The sequence below is a fragment of the Spodoptera frugiperda genome, chromosome 7, assembly GCF_023101765.2.
Source record: "Spodoptera frugiperda isolate SF20-4 chromosome 7, AGI-APGP_CSIRO_Sfru_2.0, whole genome shotgun sequence".
NCBI classification, from domain to species: domain Eukaryota; kingdom Metazoa; phylum Arthropoda; class Insecta; order Lepidoptera; family Noctuidae; genus Spodoptera; species Spodoptera frugiperda.
The window spans coordinates 4,523,789-4,544,570 of record NC_064218.1 but is presented as its reverse complement, the minus strand read 5'-3'; the positions used below and the strand labels follow the sequence as shown (position 1 = coordinate 4,544,570).

Sequence of the window (20,782 nt, the reverse complement as noted above, 5' to 3'; positions counted from 1 at the left end):
CGTTTTGTTGAGAAGTGATCATGACTTGTTGAAAGTGTTAGTTATTTAAGTAGACAGTTTAAAAGTTATGATGATTTATTTGTAATGTAATAATGTCCAAACTACTTACATAACATTTAACATTACTAACGATATGAAAATGTAATGATTTTCTAAAATGTTACGTTCAATAACATTTACGTTCAATAGTTTACAATGTAAATCAGCATTGTCAGTTTGTAACATAGGACGCACAAGAACAAAATCCTGATTGTCACGTGTATTAAGGATTTATTTTGAACCTTATCCCGATCTCACCCCTGCCAAGATGGCGGTCGGAGGTTGAATCCCTCCGAGGCGGGACGTCTTTCTCTGGTAGCGTCTAATTTGACGCCTAATGTTCGCTTAGTTAATTATTTCGGTGTTTGTGAGTGAACGGGATTTAGGTCTCTTCGTGTGAACCTGCTGAAATTAGGAGTCTGTTAAGTAATTTACTCTGTGTTTATAAGCGATGAGAGCGTTTAAGCAAAATTGTTTCATGTTACACTTGATTAAAGCTTTTTCTTGTTAAACATGACTAGATTTTTATATGTTTTATTTTATAAACGGTTTAAACGACACTTTGCCTTCATGTTAATACGATGTTAATCCGGAGATTGTAAGCAAATTATGGTTGTTCTAATAAAAATGTTACAAGCTTCAAACAAAGGCTTCGAAGCAATTCCATGAAAAAAGAAACTAATATAAAAGTTATATAGGCTCTTCAAGCTTTTTCATTGTTTAATTAAATGCGATCTCTGGGAATATGCCGACATTGTTGGTAGATAATCTTGGGTTCATCAGAGTGGAAGAGCATTAAAATATCTAATAAAATTGCTATTTTAGTGTTATCTTTTCCTTATCTTTTGTTCACTTCTAAATCTTCGCTATTGGCGCCCAACTGGGCCTAACACCAAAATGTGCAAAATAATATTTTTATTTAACAAAATCAGTTGCAGAATTCGCAATGACAACTAGAAAATATAAATTATTTTGTATGAAACAATTATTCAAATTAAAAAACGGAGTTTAATCTCGCAGTTAGAAATATTCTGCAATCGTGATTAAAGTACCCTCTACTTGTAATGAAAAAGTCGTAAATTATTCAGTTTTATGAATAAAATAGTCGTTTTATGTGAGTGGTACCTAGTAGAGGAGATGAAGGACCTTCTTCGCTAGACGATGTTTTTTAGATTAAGCGTTTGCTCGCCGCACTATCATCTTATTTCGTTTAATACCTATTATATTTATTAAATTTACCTTTGCTACGCTGGTTAACTTACTGTTACTACGTATTCTTTTGATTTCTAAATTTTGAGTGCATCTTGTTTAGGAATAGATTGAACCACTAAAAGGAACCCAAAGGCAAAACCTGCCTACAATAATTTAAAAAAAAAGTTCTTGAGATCGTCAAAAAGTTGTAAACATTTCGAATAAAAGGAAAATTACGTGAATGAATAACATCAGATTATTTTTTTATTTTATTAACACATACTTCCATCTAATTTGTTCCTCAACAACATTTATATTAAACCAACTAGATTAACATATGTACCTCCATTATAATTGGCTTAACGGCACACTTGGCACCCGTTATCACATCTGTGCCTTACTAAAATCCCGTTGAAAACAACTGAAGTAATTAATTTTATTAGTATACCAACACTTTTCTACCTTCAGTGCTATGCCCAAGTCACGCTATAGCGTGCTGAGCTAAAACTACTATATTTTTAGCGAAAAATAATCGCAAGCATGAAACGCGTGTAAATTTAAGTTGGAAAGTATTTTTTTTTATTTTCAATTCGTTCTATGACCTGAATTAGCTAATCTTACTTAAGTAAAACTTGACTGGGAAATTAGTGGGTAAAGTTTTTTCTGTTATTATGTGCAAGTAATTGTAAAGTTTTGTAAATTGTTCGTGGAATACTATTTTGTATACTTATGGAGGAAATAAAGGGTTTAACTTTTTTATCGAGTGGTTTCGAGATAAGTAATTTAAGTATTTCTTGAGTCTAATAATATGATCCCTTTTTGTGATTTGATAGATTTATGTATTCCCTATGAAAAGGGACTTTAAATAGTTAAACATAAATTGTATTGTTTTTAATAAAATAAATGTAACAAATGTTAATTACTAGCTTCTGCCAGCGGCTTTGTCCGCGTTCTCGTGGGATAAAAAGTATCCGATCACCCAAGTCATACATATAATGCACCCTATATGTATACCAAATTTCATCAAAATCCGTTCAGCAGTTTTAGCGTCATTGACGGACAAACATCCAAACAAAACAAAATATGATTGCCACATACTTAGTTGCCTTACATGCAGTGTATAGTGACGTCACACGCTATCGTCACGGATACAGTTCATTAAGGAGCGGAACAATTCGCTGTAAACAGCCGCCCCCATTTCCACTGACACATATTGACGTTTATAGACTACAAACTATTGATAGACATTATATAATAATAATATGTGTTATACCTACGCATTGAGCAAGTGTGGTGATTAATGCTCAAACCTTCTCCGTACGAGAAGAGTTAACATTTGGTCAGCAGTGGCCACTTATAGGCGACTTATAGGTGGTCACTTATAGGTGTGATAATGAACATGTGAAATGGTGCTAAATTCGATCAATCTTCTAGTTATTGCAAGTTAAGTAAATATCAAGACGACCAAAACTTAAACTTATTATTACAATAAGAAATACATATAACTCAATATACTAAAAGCGTCGTATTGATAACCCCAATGGCAATATGTCATTCTCAACACCCAAGTTGTAATTATTAAATCTAGAATGACATTATAGCAATTACGAGAATAATCATACATTACTATAATGTCAATCTCTTGCGTCAACAGTTATTAATATCTATTATTATTGTTGCAAGAGAAATTGGAATTTACATTGATACAGAAATATATACATATTAATATATGGCATTGCGCTTAAAATACATTAAACATAATTTTATTCTGTATTCGAAAAAGGATTTTATTATAGTTATCATATAATTATGATATATTATACTTGGCAGTTGGTATCCATTGCCGTGTTGATCAAGTGATCACCAATAAAACTACTGAACAAAAAGGTATCAGGTTCGATTCTTGGTCAGGTCAAGTTTTCATGAATTACTGAGTAACAGCATGTAGTCGAAAAGGAAGAGTGGAGTTATGCGCTATTTATGGCATTTTTATGGTATAAGCCAGTTAAACGAACATAAGGATCACCTGGTGGTTAGGACAGTTAGGACTCTAAGGGTTATTGGGGAATCAGGGATTGGGAAAATTGGGAAGGGTGTAATTGGGCATTAGGTTCACCTCCACATCTCAAATGGCATACATATTATAACATAACAAAAAACATTTAACTCAATTAATATTTGTACCATTTTTCCATAAGGTACGAACAGTTAGATTTACTCTAAGCTGGCCTTAATTAGTGTGCATGTCCCGCCTTTATTAATGTTCAGTGTATGAGCGGTGTTTATCGATACCCAGCCGATACCTGTGAATGATCACGCTAATTGATACTGCGAAATGGCGCGGCCATGTGAATGTTGTATGGATTTATTCAGGCAAACGTGTGTTTTGTATACAATTATTGATTTACACTTCTTTTTTTTTGTGACGCTTTAGAAATACTGTCGACACGTAAAATGATTGAAAAAGAAAATATTATGTACAAAAATGTATCTATTTTTCAAAAGTTATGCAATGTCACGACTTTTATAGGTAGAAGTGCATATTACGGCTCCTAATGCCACTTGTACAATGTACATCTACTTTTTACCATTTGTCTTATAAGTCCCATGTAATAGGTGGTGAGTCTATTGCCCTATACCTACTGGGCACAATTTCAGTCTCCGTGCCACTACTGAGAAATTATCTAAACGCCGAAAAAACCCAGTAATACTTTGTCCGATCTGGGAATCGAACCCCAGAGACCCCATGCCCGGCAGTCGCACTTGAGACCACTCGACTAACGAGGCAGTCTTTTCAAAAGTTGATGAGCAATATTTATCATCAAATACTGTGGTAGGTTTCATGAAAATTTATTACATTATACTTATATAAAAGTAATAATGCCTTAGTATCTAATCTGTATTAATCTACCCAAAAAAAATGTCTAGACTAGTAACTCGAATAGGCTGGATTATAATTATCAGTAATTAAGATTTCTTTTTCATGATATAAGTATTAGGTTACTCTAATAATATACTCGTACGTAATACATATTGTATTATTTAATAATGTACTCTAAGCCTGATATGAGCAAAAAGGTTTTAATCCGTCAGTTAGTTAATGAAAAATTTTTAGAAACGTTTTTTTTATTTTGTCATGTAAGATAACAATACTTAGTTAGATAATATCAAAGTTTAGGAGTCGGAGCAAATGCGTCATTTCTACGTATAAAACGTACCTAGAAGTGACTTCACGCGATATTTCAAATCGATATATTTTCGAAAGACGGTTTTTGACGGAAATTTACAAGTCGGTCATATTATTAATACTCTATTAAACAAACATTATGTCACCGTTACTAATAAATAACAATAATTATTATTTAAACTCCAATTTCAATAGCCCCTACATACATACATCAATCCAACCAGCTGAATGAACGTATACAAATTAAAAATTAAAATTATTATTAAAGTTTTGCCAGTACCATATGCTTGTGGGGTTCGATGACCGTAGAGACGCGCCCATACCCGCCCCTAGTCCACACAATAAGTACGAAAGTTGCATGCATTGTGCACTTCAAAACGCACCTTTGTTTGATCAACTTTGTCTATTGAAGTAGCACTGTTTACTCGGGTGTAATAGGCAATAATAGTCCTTATGTCCTCATCGGTCATTCTTAAGTTACGTACCTTCTGGTTTTTATTAAACGTCATTTGATTGGACAGATGTGTTTATATGTGACTGATATTTTGACTCTTAATGCCGTACTCAGAGTCATTTAATGGTTACTTAAATGACGTCAGTAATTGTTTTCGGAACAAAATCGTTACTAAGGAATAGTTTAAGTAATCATTAAATGTCTTTGAGTACGGCAGTTAGCATTTCTATTATTACGTATAATGTCAAATGATCACGAATCAATTCTGACTATAAGCCCTTAGTGTGGCTTGAAACTGGTTGAGTACCGTCGTCGAACAGTTATGTGAATAAGCCAAACAACCTAATTAATTCCTAATAAAAATAATTAGTACAAAAGTATATAGAAGTGCGTGATATAAAAATGAAACACAATGCGTCATAGTTGACGCCTCAACTCTTCACCATGTGTGTGAAATTAAAATATGGTAATGTATGTTTGTTGAGCAAAAAATACGTGTGAAATTATTTTAGATTGATAAGAAGGAACACAGTTGTATAAAAATATGTGTTAATTATTTAAATCTTGGTTTATAACTGTTTATACTTGATTAAGTAGTAGTTTTTTCGTGTTTCTTTTCTTTTTGTACCTTAATCAAACAAAACATATATCTTACTGCACCCCTTCAGATTTTGAATACGTATGTACCTGATTTTACGATCACAATCATTTACTCTCTGATGTCCGTGGCTTCGCTCGCGTAGATCACAAATTTGTGCCTAATCAAAGTAGCCTAAGTTACTTCTTAATTTATCAGATACCTGCCAATAAAAATCCCGTCAAAATAGGTCCAGCCATTTTAGAAAGAAACCAGAACTAACAGACAAAGACAGAGAAGAGAGCGACAATTTTAGATATGTGTTTATTCAGATGCATTTAATAAAAAGTGGTTATTTCAATATTACAAACAGACACTTTAATTTTATTTAACAGTCTAGATTACAAAATAAAAGAAAAATCTTAGCGTACAACCAAGAGCCGTAGCAAGCCGCAGTTTCTGTAAAACAGCATAAATTGTACTGAGCATGCTCCTAGGGTAACATAATTAGATAATTAAGTACTTAACCGTAGTTACCTTTGTGTCTCCTTCGCCAACTCATAATGAAATAACTTTCCCGTAACTAATATCGGTGTGCGCGACAGTATTGCAAAATTAATAACAAGTTTTTGTACAAGAAGTTTTAAGTGAATCACAGATCGATGTTGTGTTTGGTTTTTAAAGATTTTCTAATAACTCCGTAAATATTTGTTGGAGATAGCACAATATTTAAGGACAACTTAAAATTAAGTACCGAGTCGTATTTAGAGACATCTAATGATTGCTGAAACTATTCCTTTGTAACGATTTTGTTCCGAAAACAATCGTGATGACCATTAAATGACATTGAGTACGGTGGTAAGTATTTTTTGTCAAGTGGTTACGAGTTTAAGATATCATAGAATCTTTCAGTATAGCTACGTAAGTTCAATTTATACAAAGGATCACAATCGAGAAGCAACAATTATTCTTTGTCACACATTTGTCATGAAGACGCATTTCATAATAAATTTTAATATGTCTACCGAAACCACAATTACATTAAATCACCCAAAAAGTCTTAAAGAAGAATTCCACCACCAAAAAAAGGCGCTGAAAAGGATCCATTTATCCTCAGAACTTCAATCTAAAACAAGGCTTCATAATTGATCGACGTCTTATTTCACTGAGAGCGCTAATTTTGCGTTTTTGTAACAACAAATTATCAGTGAAGAAAAATCGCATGCAATTTTGTTAGCCAAATAACTTTAGTGAGACGCGATCTTAGTACTAGATGGCAGTTAAATAAGCCAAATTGGACCATCCGCTCGATTGATGCTCGTTTTTATAGTGTCTTATATCTTTTAGGCATTTTATTTTACTTTACTGGTGATGGTATTTGAGAACAAGGAGAAGTGAATTCGTTTGTTTTCAGTTTTGAAGCTTTTTAGTTATAGTTTTGTGTACCGTATGTTAATTTTCATTACGTATATGTTATATTTGACTAGCAGTTTGATCATAAACAGTATAGAGTTTGAAATTTGTGACCAAAGTTATTTAAAATCCATTCAGCAGTTTAGGTGTTGAACTATTAAATTTAACTATTATAACAATATTTAAAAATTCGCATTTGTATTTATACTAGGTACTCATATATCGAGTTTAGATAGTAATGTAAAAATACAATATTCAAGTTATAGCGGTAATACACAATAATTAACACATTAAACGCCATTGGGGGGAAAAGTGACCGGCGCTACCGGAGGATTTGCCTTCAACTGATTTTTGTTAGCAGTCAATGTGTTAAAACTCTTAACAAAAACACAAAATCAAAGTTATTCTATAAAGTCTTATTTACCAGACTACTCCCATAGACATCACTTTTTACCTACTACAATAAAGTGCACCGTCATAAGCCGAGCGTCTTTAAGCCCTAATGAAGTACATATAAGACCCATTTAAGTTGTACAATAGTTACCATATAAAGGTATGAAGTGATTGCATTGTATGTTTGTATCTGATGTGAGTGGGTGGACTGTCACGATTGTTGGCTTTATAATATTAGATGGGTAGTTATGATCACAAATATGAATTAAGTAGGCACATTGGAGTGGGAATATAATAAGATGCTGGTAACAAAAAGGTTGAATATTGTTTTAAAGAAAATGGTTAGTTGATTATGTGTTAAAAACTTCAAAGGACTGTCATGGAAATAGATATTGTTAGAAAAACTCTTATTGTAATATAGCACTTTTTTAAGAGGGGGGAAATTCATCCAATGACTTCTCCCACCTTAGGCGAGAGGGAGTGTCTACTTTTGCTTTTCAAGCCGGAGCTCCGGTAAAACCACTAGGTCGTCCGCGGCTCCGTATCGGGCATCAGTCCTACTGGGCCCCATCTGTGGTGGTCTACTGGCTCTATGAGGTGGGCGCGGATGTTGAGGCCGCCGTGCGTGAAATATAGCATAGTGTTAAAATTGTTCGTAATATGGGTAATTTATAACATTAAGTACCTCTGTCTCTCCGAGGATCAGATGCTAAATAGGTACTTACTTTATGTAAAAAAATATTCGCAAAACAAGTATCAGTTTGTAACTTCAAAGATTAGCTAGTTCATCCATTAAATAATAGACAATCGGCTGATCTTTTTTTTTTACAATCACGACGGCGCGTTATATTTTCCCACGCTCTGTTCTGACAGCTGTCATAATATTGCCAACGGACAGAAATGTTTTTACTATATTGCTATAGAACAAAAAACAAAACGATTTACAATTGAACTTCCTATGGCCTATGTTTATTTGATCTAGACTCAATAGATCCGTTCTTTAGGTAGTAGTTAGGCTTCTTATATTATAGTTTTTGACTTTCTAACAAACACTGTCACATTATCGTTTTTTTGATAAAAATTAAAGCCTCTCTGGAGTATGTAGCACTTAAGTAACAAGTTTTTAAAACACAATTTTATTTCAAAGTATATATAAACTATTCCTTTTGATATTGAAATCCAATACGAGGAGCAATTTACACGTGTTCCAAGCTATACATAGTATATCTACTTACGTAGGTATTAAGGCAAGTCCCTGTTTAGATATTCACCTACAAGCTACCACAGAGTAGGTCCTACAATTGCGGTAGCACGATAGTGCCGCGGTCGGCAATATACACCGCTGGTTATACATGTACTTACGTATCTATGAGGCCAACATTCCTAGCTATGTACAGCGTAGGCCACAATTGAGTCGCAAGCAAACGAAATTTCGACCTCTGTTTCGTAGGGACGAAGCGAAGCGAAATGTTTACAGAACTCTATACAGTAGATATATTAGTTTTAAATGTTGACTCTGTTTCTACATATTGGCTTAATTACTTTGTCGAAATATAAACACGGTACAATTTCACTAAATCCTAATTTTAAAGCTCGCAATTTGTTAACTCAGTATCTTCAGATGTGACATCTTCAAGTTTATGCCTCGGCCAAATCACGCGGCGGTTTTATTTAAACCAGGTCCCCGAGCTCATCCTATCAGTGGAGTAATGTAGACGCATAAAATCGTCTCCAGAGTTAACAAGCCCGCCCCCTATCGGCCGCAGGCGGATCGCGAATGAAGATATTGTGCGTTTTCGTCACCTTCCCCCCACCCCGCTCCTCGCCACCGTCGTTTGCTCGCAATGACGTAATCTTTAAAGGCGATAACTAATCTTCTTAATTGATCTTTTCCTTGATGAGTTAAACAAATGAGAGAGTACGCGATAATGGGTATAAATTTCTCGTGTTCGCTGTTGATTTTTGAATATTAATATCCATGGAGTATTTTATTGGGATTTATTAAGTTGCGATTTAAGTAATTCGAGATAAACGATCGTCGGGATCAACGACCGGTTGATTTTGTAGTCAATTCTTGTCAAGTTCAGTTTACGACCTGGCAACAGTTAACTAAATAGTTACTGTAATAGTTAATCGGACCTGGATTCCAAGGCTGTAGCTACGTCAATATTTAAGCTCGCTATTGTTAAACAAACATATCCAAACTGCCTTTGGATTATCGGCAAGTACGGCCAAATACAGACCTCCGGCCAGCCTGAGATGCCTTCAAAAGCTATGGAACTTCAGACTTAGAACTTCGTCGTCTCCGAAACAACTAGCCAACTCTGAAATGGGAAGTAACTGTAAACTTTCACTACGTAAATTTCGTGAAGCTGGGCTCAGTGAATAGATTCATTCTAGATTTTATAGCCAACGACGTGCCACCGCGAGACTATGCATGAAATAAACATATCTTTGATCAAATGTAGTGCTCTGTTCTGAATATTATGTGGGGGAACGTCGCTGTTACCGGGGAAATGGTGGATTTTATTGTTCCTTTTTTATTACTATACTTTTTCAGCCGACTCGCAATAAAGCGGAGGCTAAATAACAAATTTTGGTGTTGTCTTTAAGATTAGACGTTTTGATAAATAAAATAGATAGAAGCGGTTCTAATGAATGCGCTCGCCGAAAACAACAATTGGAGTAACGAATTTATTTGAGCAGTTGTTTTTAACGATCTATTAGTTTGCGGGCTGGAATGCTTTGAGCAAATAACAAAGTATTGGTAGGTACGGATTGAAACAAAAAGTTGGGAATCAGTTCAGTGCTTACGAAAGAAATCGTGCACAAACGTGGCTGTAGGACGCAGTACGGTTTATAAAGCATCAGTTTATTCGATTGTGTAGTTTTCCGACAAATTTCACCGTTTCGGATAGAGAAATAACTGACCCGCATAATTGGTTATCGTGTTGTATAATTTAAAAATTTTCGCCGGAGTAATAATTTGGTGGTAGTGGTGCGGTGTTTCATATCGCATGATTTCTCTTCATTTATAATGGGTTGGCTTTTTGCTTTTTCGTGCAACGTCTGTCCGCCTCAACTTATGAATAAACTAGCTTGTGCCCCGACTTCGCGTGGTTAACGTGATTTACAAATTGTTTTCCGTGATGGAAACTGTACTGAGCTTTCTAGCGTTTTAGTTTAATTTGTTGCAACTATGAATTGTTTTTTTAAAGTAACGTATTTTAAACATAGAAGACGTGTATTTGAACCAAGACTGAACCATGAACCAAGCATTACGCTTTGTTGACAAACTGAAATTCGAATTCATTTTACTCATATAAAATTATTTTGATATGAAAAATTCAATATACTTTAAGGCATAATAGCAATGACAGCAATGGAGTGTTCGTATTCGTATTATACAATATTCTCAATAATAGGTAGTCTGGAATAAGTCCGGCGTTTGACAAAACTCTCAAAAGAAACTAAAAACATAATAATACTTACACGTTTCCAGTATTTTCATGTCCTTTAGGGAACATCAAACCTGAATAAAATGTACAAATAATTTCAGTTAGATAGTAGGTAAAAAAAGTGTCCAGTAATATAGTAAGCTACTTTTTTATGTACAGACTTGTATATATGTACAACGTCACGCCTTTATCGCCGAAGGGATCGGCAGAGGTGCACATTATGGCACGTAATCACCATTTGTGTTACAAGTTCCATGTAATAGAGGGTGAGCCTATTGCCATGTACTGGGCACAATTCCAGACTCCGTGCTACTACTGAGAAATTAACGAAAAGCCGAAAAAAGCCCAGTAATACTTTGTCTGACCCGGGAATCGAACCCGAGTCCGGCAGTCGCGCTTGCGACGACTCGACCAACGAGGTAGACTTGTATATAAATACATATGCATTATAAGTCTATACATTATAAGTTGTATAGTCTATATAATAAAGAGGTTGTATAGTCTACGACCTCTTTATTATTTTACACGCGGCGACAGGTCAGACGATGTTATAAATAAACACTCAATAACTGAGTGCTGTCTGGAACCTTAATAGAAAATACTGTATTGATGAAACAACTAGCTTCTGCCCGCGGCTTCGTTCGCGCTCCCGTAGGATAAAAAGCCTATGTGTTATTTCAGACCATTATCTAGCCCTGATCCAAATTTTGGATCCCTTCAGATGTTTTGACGTGTCTGAGTAACAAAATACATAAACACATAAACTCACAAAGTTCGTATTTATATTATCATGAAGATGTTACCTAGAAATATGATTACTTAAATTATTCTAGTTACTTCACGGTACATTTTATACGTAGAAATAACTTATAGCTCCCACACCAAAACTTTGATTCATTTTATCTAAAATTAAAAAAACCGTGTCTAATATTTTTACATTACCTAACTGACGGACTGAAATAGATTTTTAATTTTCATACCCTGTCATCATCCTTACTAAGAAAGTTCAATAATTTTTATCTATAGGTAAATTTACCCATTGATTTCTGCCTTGAAGCGTTTGAGAGTTTGTCAGACTCTTACTGACTTAAAACCACTGGTTCCTAATCCTGTTTTTTTTGTCCGCAGCTCTGGATCAGGCATTAGTCCTACTGGGCCCCATCTGTGGTTGTCTGATGGCTGTTTGAGGCGTGCGCGTTTTAACACGCCGTATGCACGGATCTGGATCTGGTCGGATTTATAATAATAATGTACATATTATAAACTACTGAAATCCTGTACAAAGTCCACGGTCCATTTACTCTTATACCGTTTAATCTAACTAAATCCGACCGCTAGAATCCTGTGGTCGGTAATCGGTGTATATGATCGAACTGGAATAATTTTAGCAGAGTTTTAATTAGTATTATTTATTACTTTGTTTATGTAACCTTGTTTAAACTAATTTGTGACTATTTATTATTGACACGGTTCTGATTATTCAGTCAAATTGGATTGATTGATTGAATTTGATAATAACTTTTGACATTCAAATGTTTAATGTTTTAGTTTGACTTCAGTTGTTAGTTGATGTTATTGAGTATGTAAAAATAATAACAATAGTATTTAAGTATAAAGATACAGATACAAATATCAGTTTAGAAATGTTGTTTTGCTGAATATACCTAAACATTTTATATAGAACCAATGTCATGTCTGCCTTAGCTAAGACCTAAAATAATCATTTTACTTGCCTACTACTATACATTATCCCACCTCTCCAACACCAACAACAAAAAAGCTCCACCACATATTACAAAAATCCCATTAACTGGCAACATTAACGGCATTGTTCAGCGGATTGCCATTTAAATTGGCATCTCAATTTGTACTGTCGCGTTATCATTGCAGTCAAGAGTCGTGTTCATGAGCGACGTAATTATCAGTAACAAGTGCACATGACTTTGCAAAAAGAATTAATTTGCCATAAAATTGTAAGTGGGATAAGTGGGTGTGTAATGTGTGTTTACAGCTTTATATTGGTGGTGTTCTTTTGTTTGATTTATGTCGATTTGTTGTTTTAAATTTTGAATGCGTATTTGAATAATTAGGATTTCTGTCTATTATGAACAAGAACTTTTACAAAGTTTTTTAAGTTTTGTAAAGGACTATAAGTTTTAGAAATGGAAGTATTATTTCAGTAACAATTTAAAAGCTAGCGATGACAGCAGAATAGAATATGTTTGTCACCGTGACTTTTCCTATGGGTTCGTAAGATTTGAGTAAAGGGCTACTCATTTGGTAGAGACTGTGTAGCAGCGCAGTCTACTGGACTGGTCTCTTCGATTGAACATCATAAAACAAGCTACATAGACGTCATTTATATCCTTTAAATGAAATAACAAGCATTGCATTATCATTTTACAAAACGTAACAGCAACGTTAATTCCAACTCCAGCGCAAATAAATATAATTTTAAACCAGATAGTAATAATCCAAGTTAAAATATAGCATTTACCATCTGATATCACAACCACAATTCTACCACTAACTGAGCTTACTCTAGTACTAATCGGCTCGTAATCAACTGTTAACTAACTCAGTAAAGCTATCTAAACCAGTAAACTTAACTGTTTGGTCCAATTACATGTATTTGTTAAACATTTTGTTTATACTAAAACAGCGCTTATTATGACTTCTATAAAGTCGTAAAATGTGGACTGAATTTGTGTTTAGTGTCATGCTTGTCATGCTGTAAAACGTAAACATAGCGTTAAGCCTCTGATTTCCAAAACAGTTGGTGCTTTTCCACCAGATATGTGCTATGTAGCTACGCTAAGAAGATGTAATAGCTAGGCTGTGAAACTATGTGATCGTTTCCACTGATACTAAGCTATGTAGCTGTGCGAGTAAGATGTGCTATGAAGATGTGCCGCCGCTTTCGATGTATCGATAGTAGGGAAGTCATCTATAGCACGCATCCATAGCACGCATCTTTCCATATAAAAAGCTGAGTCCCTTTCCACCAATGCTAAGCTATGTGTACCAATGAATACGATTTATGAAAGCTAAAAGCATCATATACTTACTCACTCTTTATTAACTCTTTGTTCTTAATAAAATATTTCTTATTAAGGTGACACTCCCCGAAGGCATTATGTCTCCTAACCCTATTGCTTTACGTCAAAAATAACACACAATAGTGTTACATTAATAGCACACCTTTGAAAATTCTATTGTAGATTTGCTATTAAAATATCATTAACGACATTGATGTAACCTTTCCATTGTTTTGGAAATTAAACAAAGGGCTAGACTTGTCGATAGTTCGCGATGAGTTTACAGACAGACAAGCCTTCAATAGGCCGACATGCCGATAGACTGCGAACTGCGATAACGCGTTTAAACAATGAGCCTTACAAACCGTGGAGTATTTAGTAAATGGAGTGAGTTGACTAAATTGCAATTTTCTTTTAATGCAGAATGATATGATTCTTTGTCTGCACAGAGGTATTTGAACGGAGAACATTGCTTTAAGTTTTTCATTAGTTAAAATCTTTTCAGGTTACAGATTTTATTTTGAATTGATAGTTATTTTTATAGTTTTTGTGATAATTATTGTGAGATATAGTGAGAAACTGTGATTGCTCTGTGACTCGAAAATAGTAGAACTTTTCTCCATTAATGTTTGTGAGTAAACCGTGATACATAAGTAGTTAATTTTTGTAATTTTTTTTCATTTATGATAACTGACGTATTTACCAAAATAACAAGTCATGCTTTATGGATTACTAGAATGCCACTTACATAATCACTAAACTAACTACAAAATTGGTGTAATTGGTATAATGTCTAATAGGGTAAAAGACCCTATATCCACCACACACTCACTCACTCATTCATACATTCTACAGCTGATTTCTCCATGTACTTATGAATCCGTGACGAAAGCAAACAGTCGTTTATATTTATATGCAGCTCGCAGTTAAGCTTGGACTCATCCCGTGGGACTGTAATGACTTTTTGCGTTTGTTTTGCTACTGTTTTGTGGTTAAAATTTGTTTTAACGTGTAATAATGGTTACTAGAGTTGTCATGTTTTGTGTAGGCCGTCAGACTATTTTACTAAATAATGACTTCATTTGTAGTGTGGTATTCAATATCATGTGGGGTTGGTACTGTTATATTAAATGATTTATTTTTGTATTTTTTTATAGTTAATATGCCTTTACTTTAGTTTATGGTGTAAGTGGTAAACGAGTTGATGGATCACCTGATCAACAATCCCACTGCTCACTGACACTCGAAACACCTGAGGCGTTACAAGCGTACGTTTTCGTCCTTTTGGGGGTTAGGAATTTAAGGTTGCTGTGGAATCAGGAATTGTGAAGGGGAGTAATTGAGCTTTGGAAGTGGTATTTGTTTTTGTTTTAAGGCAAGGGAATGATAAAAGAAACACGATCAACAAAATTTTACACTGTATTATCATATCACAGAAGAATTATTTAAATCTTACTATGTGATATAAAAGAGTATTTACGTACTTATGTACACGATATATTACATTCGATATACATATTGTAGAAATAATGGAAACAAATATACGTTTTATTACTCCTGTTCATGTGCCACTGAAATCGATGTAGACAATGCAATGTATACTTTAAGACGACTAGATAAAGACTAAAATGTGCATGTTAAAATAATATCGAGTACCAAAATTATTAATACAAAATTTTCAATAACAATTCTTAACAAAACAAACTTATGCACATAATGAAACACAATCTAATTACAACAAACATCGAATAATCGTATAAACAATCGAATAATTGCTAATACTAGCATTATTTACGTTTCATAATAATATTCGATAGTTGTATCGTTCACTCGTTCAATTAAAATGGCGGTTGCCAGTACAAGCTACGTGGCTTGCTAATTAAACTCATTTGTTACCCGACATTTTTGATGTTGTTACAGACTAGTGCACTTCGTTAAACCTTATTTAAATTAATTATATCAAGAGTCATGAGCTGCATTTTGAATTATACCTAAATGCCAATATATTATAGTGCATAATGCTTTAGTTGATAAACTAAATACTTAATCTGCACACGTTTGCAGTTACATCATAAATGTTTAAGTAAATTAGACGCGTCTCAGCTTTGAGTTAGTAAATGGTTTATTCATTTCCTTACCTACTTGTTTAGTTTAACTTATAGTACGGTAACTATCACACATTTACAAAGATATATAGACTATAGTTTACATAAATGAAATGTCCTTTTAATCTAATTTCAGTATAACAGTGTGGAAATTAGTTCATTTACACTCCAGAAAAGTAACAACATGTTCGCCACTAATCTGATTAAAAAGAAATTTCATTCACGTAGTACAAATTCTAAGATAATAATCAGACTTTAATTGTGAGCTGTTTAGAGCATAATGAACTCTAAAACTAAATCAAAGAGGTATACATTTGAATAACAATAACTACATCAATCGATTTGGACAGAAACAGCACACTCTTTTGGTTAAAATATTATAATAAATTCCCATTATTTCTATAATACAAATAAAGAGGTTTTACTATCGGCCTATTAGTGCCAAGAAGAGAAGGAGATATGCTCTTTAATTGGCACGAACACTGGTTTCTCGACATGTACGGTATGATGCACTGGTACATGAACAGTTTGGACTACAGGCAAAGTTTTGATAATCGGGACCTCCTTAATGACAGGCACTGGTTTGATCACAGGGACCTCTTTGATCACAGGAACGGTTTCAACGTGATGGTGGTGTAAGGTATGCACTTCATATGGCACGTGAATTCTCACGCTGTAACAAAGAATGTTGGATTAATTCGTGGAAAACCTAGATATATGATATTTTGGTATGGAAAGAAAGAAAGAAGAAACATTTACTTCACACGCTGAATTAACAAGTAACATGTATAGTTTAAGTATATTTGTAAATACATGGAATTTAATAAAAAAGCCCAAGTTTGTGGTGAAATGAGGCCAGTTCGGCATGTCAGGATCGACGATCATTGCCCAGCTTGAGTTAACATGGGCTCTGTCTATATTTTTATTTAAAAACATACTAGTTGGTACCTATATCATACAAATATGTGTGTGGCATTAGCATTTTATTTAGGGCAGCTAAGTTGATCGATTTTGTAAATCGATAAAGTTAATGGTCACCTATTAAAGAGTTTTGAGTTTAAGGGTCTTGAGAAAAAAGATATCCATTTCAAATTGATCAGAATCACTATGGTATGTAGTATGGCATGGTACGTCTTTATATCATACATAAGTTTCAGATTCACATGCAAAAACTTTAGTCCTTTTACGTCACGAAAATAGAGTTCAAAATACAGAGTAATTCAAAACGAAGATAGCACAACGCATCTTCATCATGACGTCATCATTAAGGCTACAGTACAAGCTGTACCTATTATATACCTATACATAATGTACATTAGTGTGGACAGTACATAACTCATGTCACAGTTGCCATTAACAGTTATGTAGGCAATAAATCTGACGGATAGACAACGTTAGATATTATTATTATCTATGTTATCAGCGAGATAGGGAATCTACGCGAGAGGTAATAATTGCAAGGAAATGGGTGGTATTTAGTCAATGTACCGTGTTTTGGGATTTTGTTTTGCTCTTAGAAGGGGATTTGGTGTTGTTGCTAGCCCGAATAGTAGAAATTTACTTAGATCTAGACTATATTATTTTGCTGAAGAATGTATTGAAACTTGTATTAGGTACCTATTATTTTTTATACCATATCTAATATCCATAAGCATAAGAAAAAACACATTTAAGAAAAAGGTATCTTTTTGTTTTTTCTGTTGCGGAAAACAGTCAATAAATATTATAAAGTTTGGAAAATGCAACCCTAATTTTTTAGTTTTTTGACAGGGGAAAATCATCCGTTGACTTCTCCCGCCTTGAGTGAGGTCAGAAAGAGTGTCAAACGCTTACTGACAAACCACCCTTTCCTACACTTGCCGTTTGAGCTGGAACCCCGGTAACCCGCTAGTCAGTCCGCAGCTCAACCCTAAATTAATGTTAAAATTTAGATTGATTCAAAATGCAATGCACATAAGGACGCTTGTATTTTTTAATTTGCAGTAATAGATAAGACACTTTTTACTCTGCTAATTTGGAGCATAATTACCACACATATTGTATTGTACGAAAACATTATGCATGTAGGACGAAAGTTTTACTAAAAACTAACAGAATTATTATCTGCACTGTACTCACTGTGTTCTGTGAACGGGGTCTGGTTCTGGTACGGGGTTCGCTAAGCACATGTGGCTAGCGACCACTACGACCAGGGTCAACTGAAATTAAAGAAAATAGATAAAAAAATAAATTAAAGAAAATAGATTAAAACTGGGAGAGCTATGCTTCGGCACGAATGGACCGGCTCGACCGGAATGATACCACGGCGCCACAGAAAACCGACGTGAAAAAACGCTTGCGTTGTGTGAGTGAGGTTGCTGGAAGCCCAATTTCCAATCCCCGATTCAACAAACCCTCAAATTTCTAACCCCTAAAAGGTCGGCAATGCACTTGTAACGCCTTTGGTGTTGCAAGTATCTATGCTTACTATCATGCTTATCATCGACTTGTTCCATAAAAAAAGATTAGAAACTCTTTATTGTACACCATAAAACACAAAGGACAAACATTCAGAAATTGATAGTACAATGGGCGGTCTTATCACTAAAAAGCGATCTCTTACAGACAACCTTTGGATGGATAAGCAGTAAGGGAAAACATAGAGAAGGGTAGTTCGCGGTGTACTTGCTGATATTTTGTTACTAAATACAATGATAAGTAATTTTGTGATGACTTAGAACAGTGTAAATGAAAGTTCTGTTATAAGTCTACTATAAATAATGATTAATTAAAGTAGTTTTAATACAATAATTTTAATGTTTAATTTAAATGAATACATTTTTTGTAATATGTATGATAAATAAACTTATTGTTAATACTAACAATTTTCGAGACTAATTTAATTAACAGCTGAGTGAATGTAATAATATAAATAATTTCTCTTTATAAATGTAGCCCTTAAAATTATTCACTAATTACTAAATACTTAAATGAAATCACATCACAATTACAAAACATTTTAACAAAAACATTAAAAAAACAACAATCACTTTTTATCAAAAACACATTTCATATAAAAAAAACAACAATAAATAAAATAAACACATGAAATAAAAATACTCACAGCAATGTTGCGGATCATATTGGCGTGGCGATTGGCGTGTCACTGTGTTGGATGCGCGTGCGCCGCCGTTAATATGCACAGCGGTTGTGCAAGCTCCTGCCACCGTTACGGTTCCTGATTCACTTGTACGTATAACTCGTATGACTTTAGAAATTACGAGATGGAGGCCTTTCCAGAAGATTTTCAGGTTTTTCTTAATTAATATAAAAATTAAAAAGTAATAGAACACTACATATAAAAAAACTAATAAAATTAATTAGTAAACATAACTAATGGTTTCACTAGGTACATACAATCTGTCTGGGCTCCGAAGCAGGTCTATTAGAAGACTCGGTGCCCCTTAGAGGTGCTGAGGGTAGCCACCGGGGTGGTTTAAGTGAGGTAAAAATTCTACCCTCCCTAGTCTTTTATCCCCAGAAAGCTAGGCACCTTATGTAGGTTTTCTATCGTATTAAAAAAAAGTTAAAATCTGTCTATTATTTTCACCGGATTTTCGACATTATAACTAAACAATAAATTTGATCTATAAAGGAATTTGGCAGAAAGGAGTAGGTTGACCTACAATAGGTATTAAATAGTATTATTTAACAATATTAACCCAATAATGCTGTAATAGTATTCGTCATGCGTAAACTCGTGCGCAGAAAATGGTACCACTTTTAATTGATAGTTTTAATGGATTATTCGTGTCTTCATAAGTATGATTTTATGATCGGACCCAGATCTGACAAGAACCAGACTATTTGAATTATTACCTACTACAAATGTATTATACCCTTATTTTAGTATAAGTGGGATAATGTGTTTGTTTGTGGCTTTTTCATGTCGCAAAGAATCGTCTTTACGTTAAACTGGAACTAAGGAGTCTGAATTACATTAATGAAGGTGAGCCTATCACCGTACACACCTTTTAATATTATGATAATCTCCATACTCAGAATTTAAAAGTTTCTCCATAGTAGTCTGACCATATCACGTTAAGGAGTCTTATATCCGGAGCTGCGGACTACCTAGCGGGTTTATCGGGGCTCCGGCTTGAAAAGCAGGAGTAGAAACGGGGTGGTTTTTAGTCAGTAAAAGTCTGACACTCCCTCTCGCCTCGCCCAAGGCGGGAAAAGTCATCCGGATGATGTTTCCCCTTATAAAAAGGAGTCTTATGTGTTATCATTATGCCATACAGACCTAAAAAAGATGAAACTTTATCTTCAGAAAATAGCTGAACTATAAGAGAGTGATTCATAATGACTTTACTTAATTATTACGGCTAGATTATCGAAGTTATGTCTTCTATTCTGTAATTCGGATACTTAAAAGTTTTAATTACATTTTTATGTCATATAAGTACGTAATTTTTGTATAACATTAAATTGGGTTTATAACAAGCAATAAATAATTGTAGATACGAATGCTACACGCAAACGTTTCGCTGCAATAGTTATAAGACACTGTTACTTAATTATAGCCTAAATACAGAGACCCTTCGTGATGTCCATCGCGCATAAAATGTGATACAGTGCAACCGAACCAATCTTGATTGGCAGTTTTATGAATATCATATCGTGTTGTGCAAAAACAAGTAAGAGAACGTATCTTACAATCTGCATAAAAGAAAACCGAAAGTTTGTGTGTTTGTAACAAGCATAAAGTTTGTTATTTAATCACGTAAAAACGGTTGAAGGGATCGGGATGAAAATTGGAACATTTATACCACGGAATCGCGGTCGAAGCCGCTGGCAGAAGCTATTATAGTAACCCTTTAGTTGTACTTACTTCTAATTTAACTTCTTACTAATATTTAGTCTTTTTTATACACACACGGCCCAA

The 20,782-nt window shown here is 34.2% G+C and overlaps 2 protein-coding genes across 6 annotated transcripts in view; one reads left to right on the top strand and one right to left on the bottom strand.

Annotated features, from left to right (window-relative positions):
* The window catches only part of LOC118265860 (semaphorin-1A), a 337,918-nt gene that overhangs the window by 31,401 nt on the left and 285,735 nt on the right, over positions 1-20,782 (top strand). The window lies entirely within an intron of this gene.
* LOC118265863 (uncharacterized) lies at positions 15,155-19,033 on the bottom strand. The gene is made up of 3 exons (XM_050695148.1): positions 18,959-19,033; positions 17,974-18,053; positions 15,155-16,528 (listed from the first exon to the last, which is right to left on the bottom strand). The coding sequence occupies exons 1-3, from the start codon at positions 18,974-18,976 to the stop codon at positions 16,291-16,293; spliced, it is 336 nt and encodes a 111-aa protein (XP_050551105.1). The 5' UTR covers positions 18,977-19,033; the 3' UTR covers positions 15,155-16,290.

Excerpts from the sequence above, each read along its gene's own strand:
- LOC118265863 (XM_050695148.1), bottom strand. Across the intron at positions 16,529-17,973 it reads GACCCCGTTCACAGAACACA|CGTGAGAATTCACGTGCCAT; the intron begins GTGAGTACAGTG and ends TCTTTGTTACAG.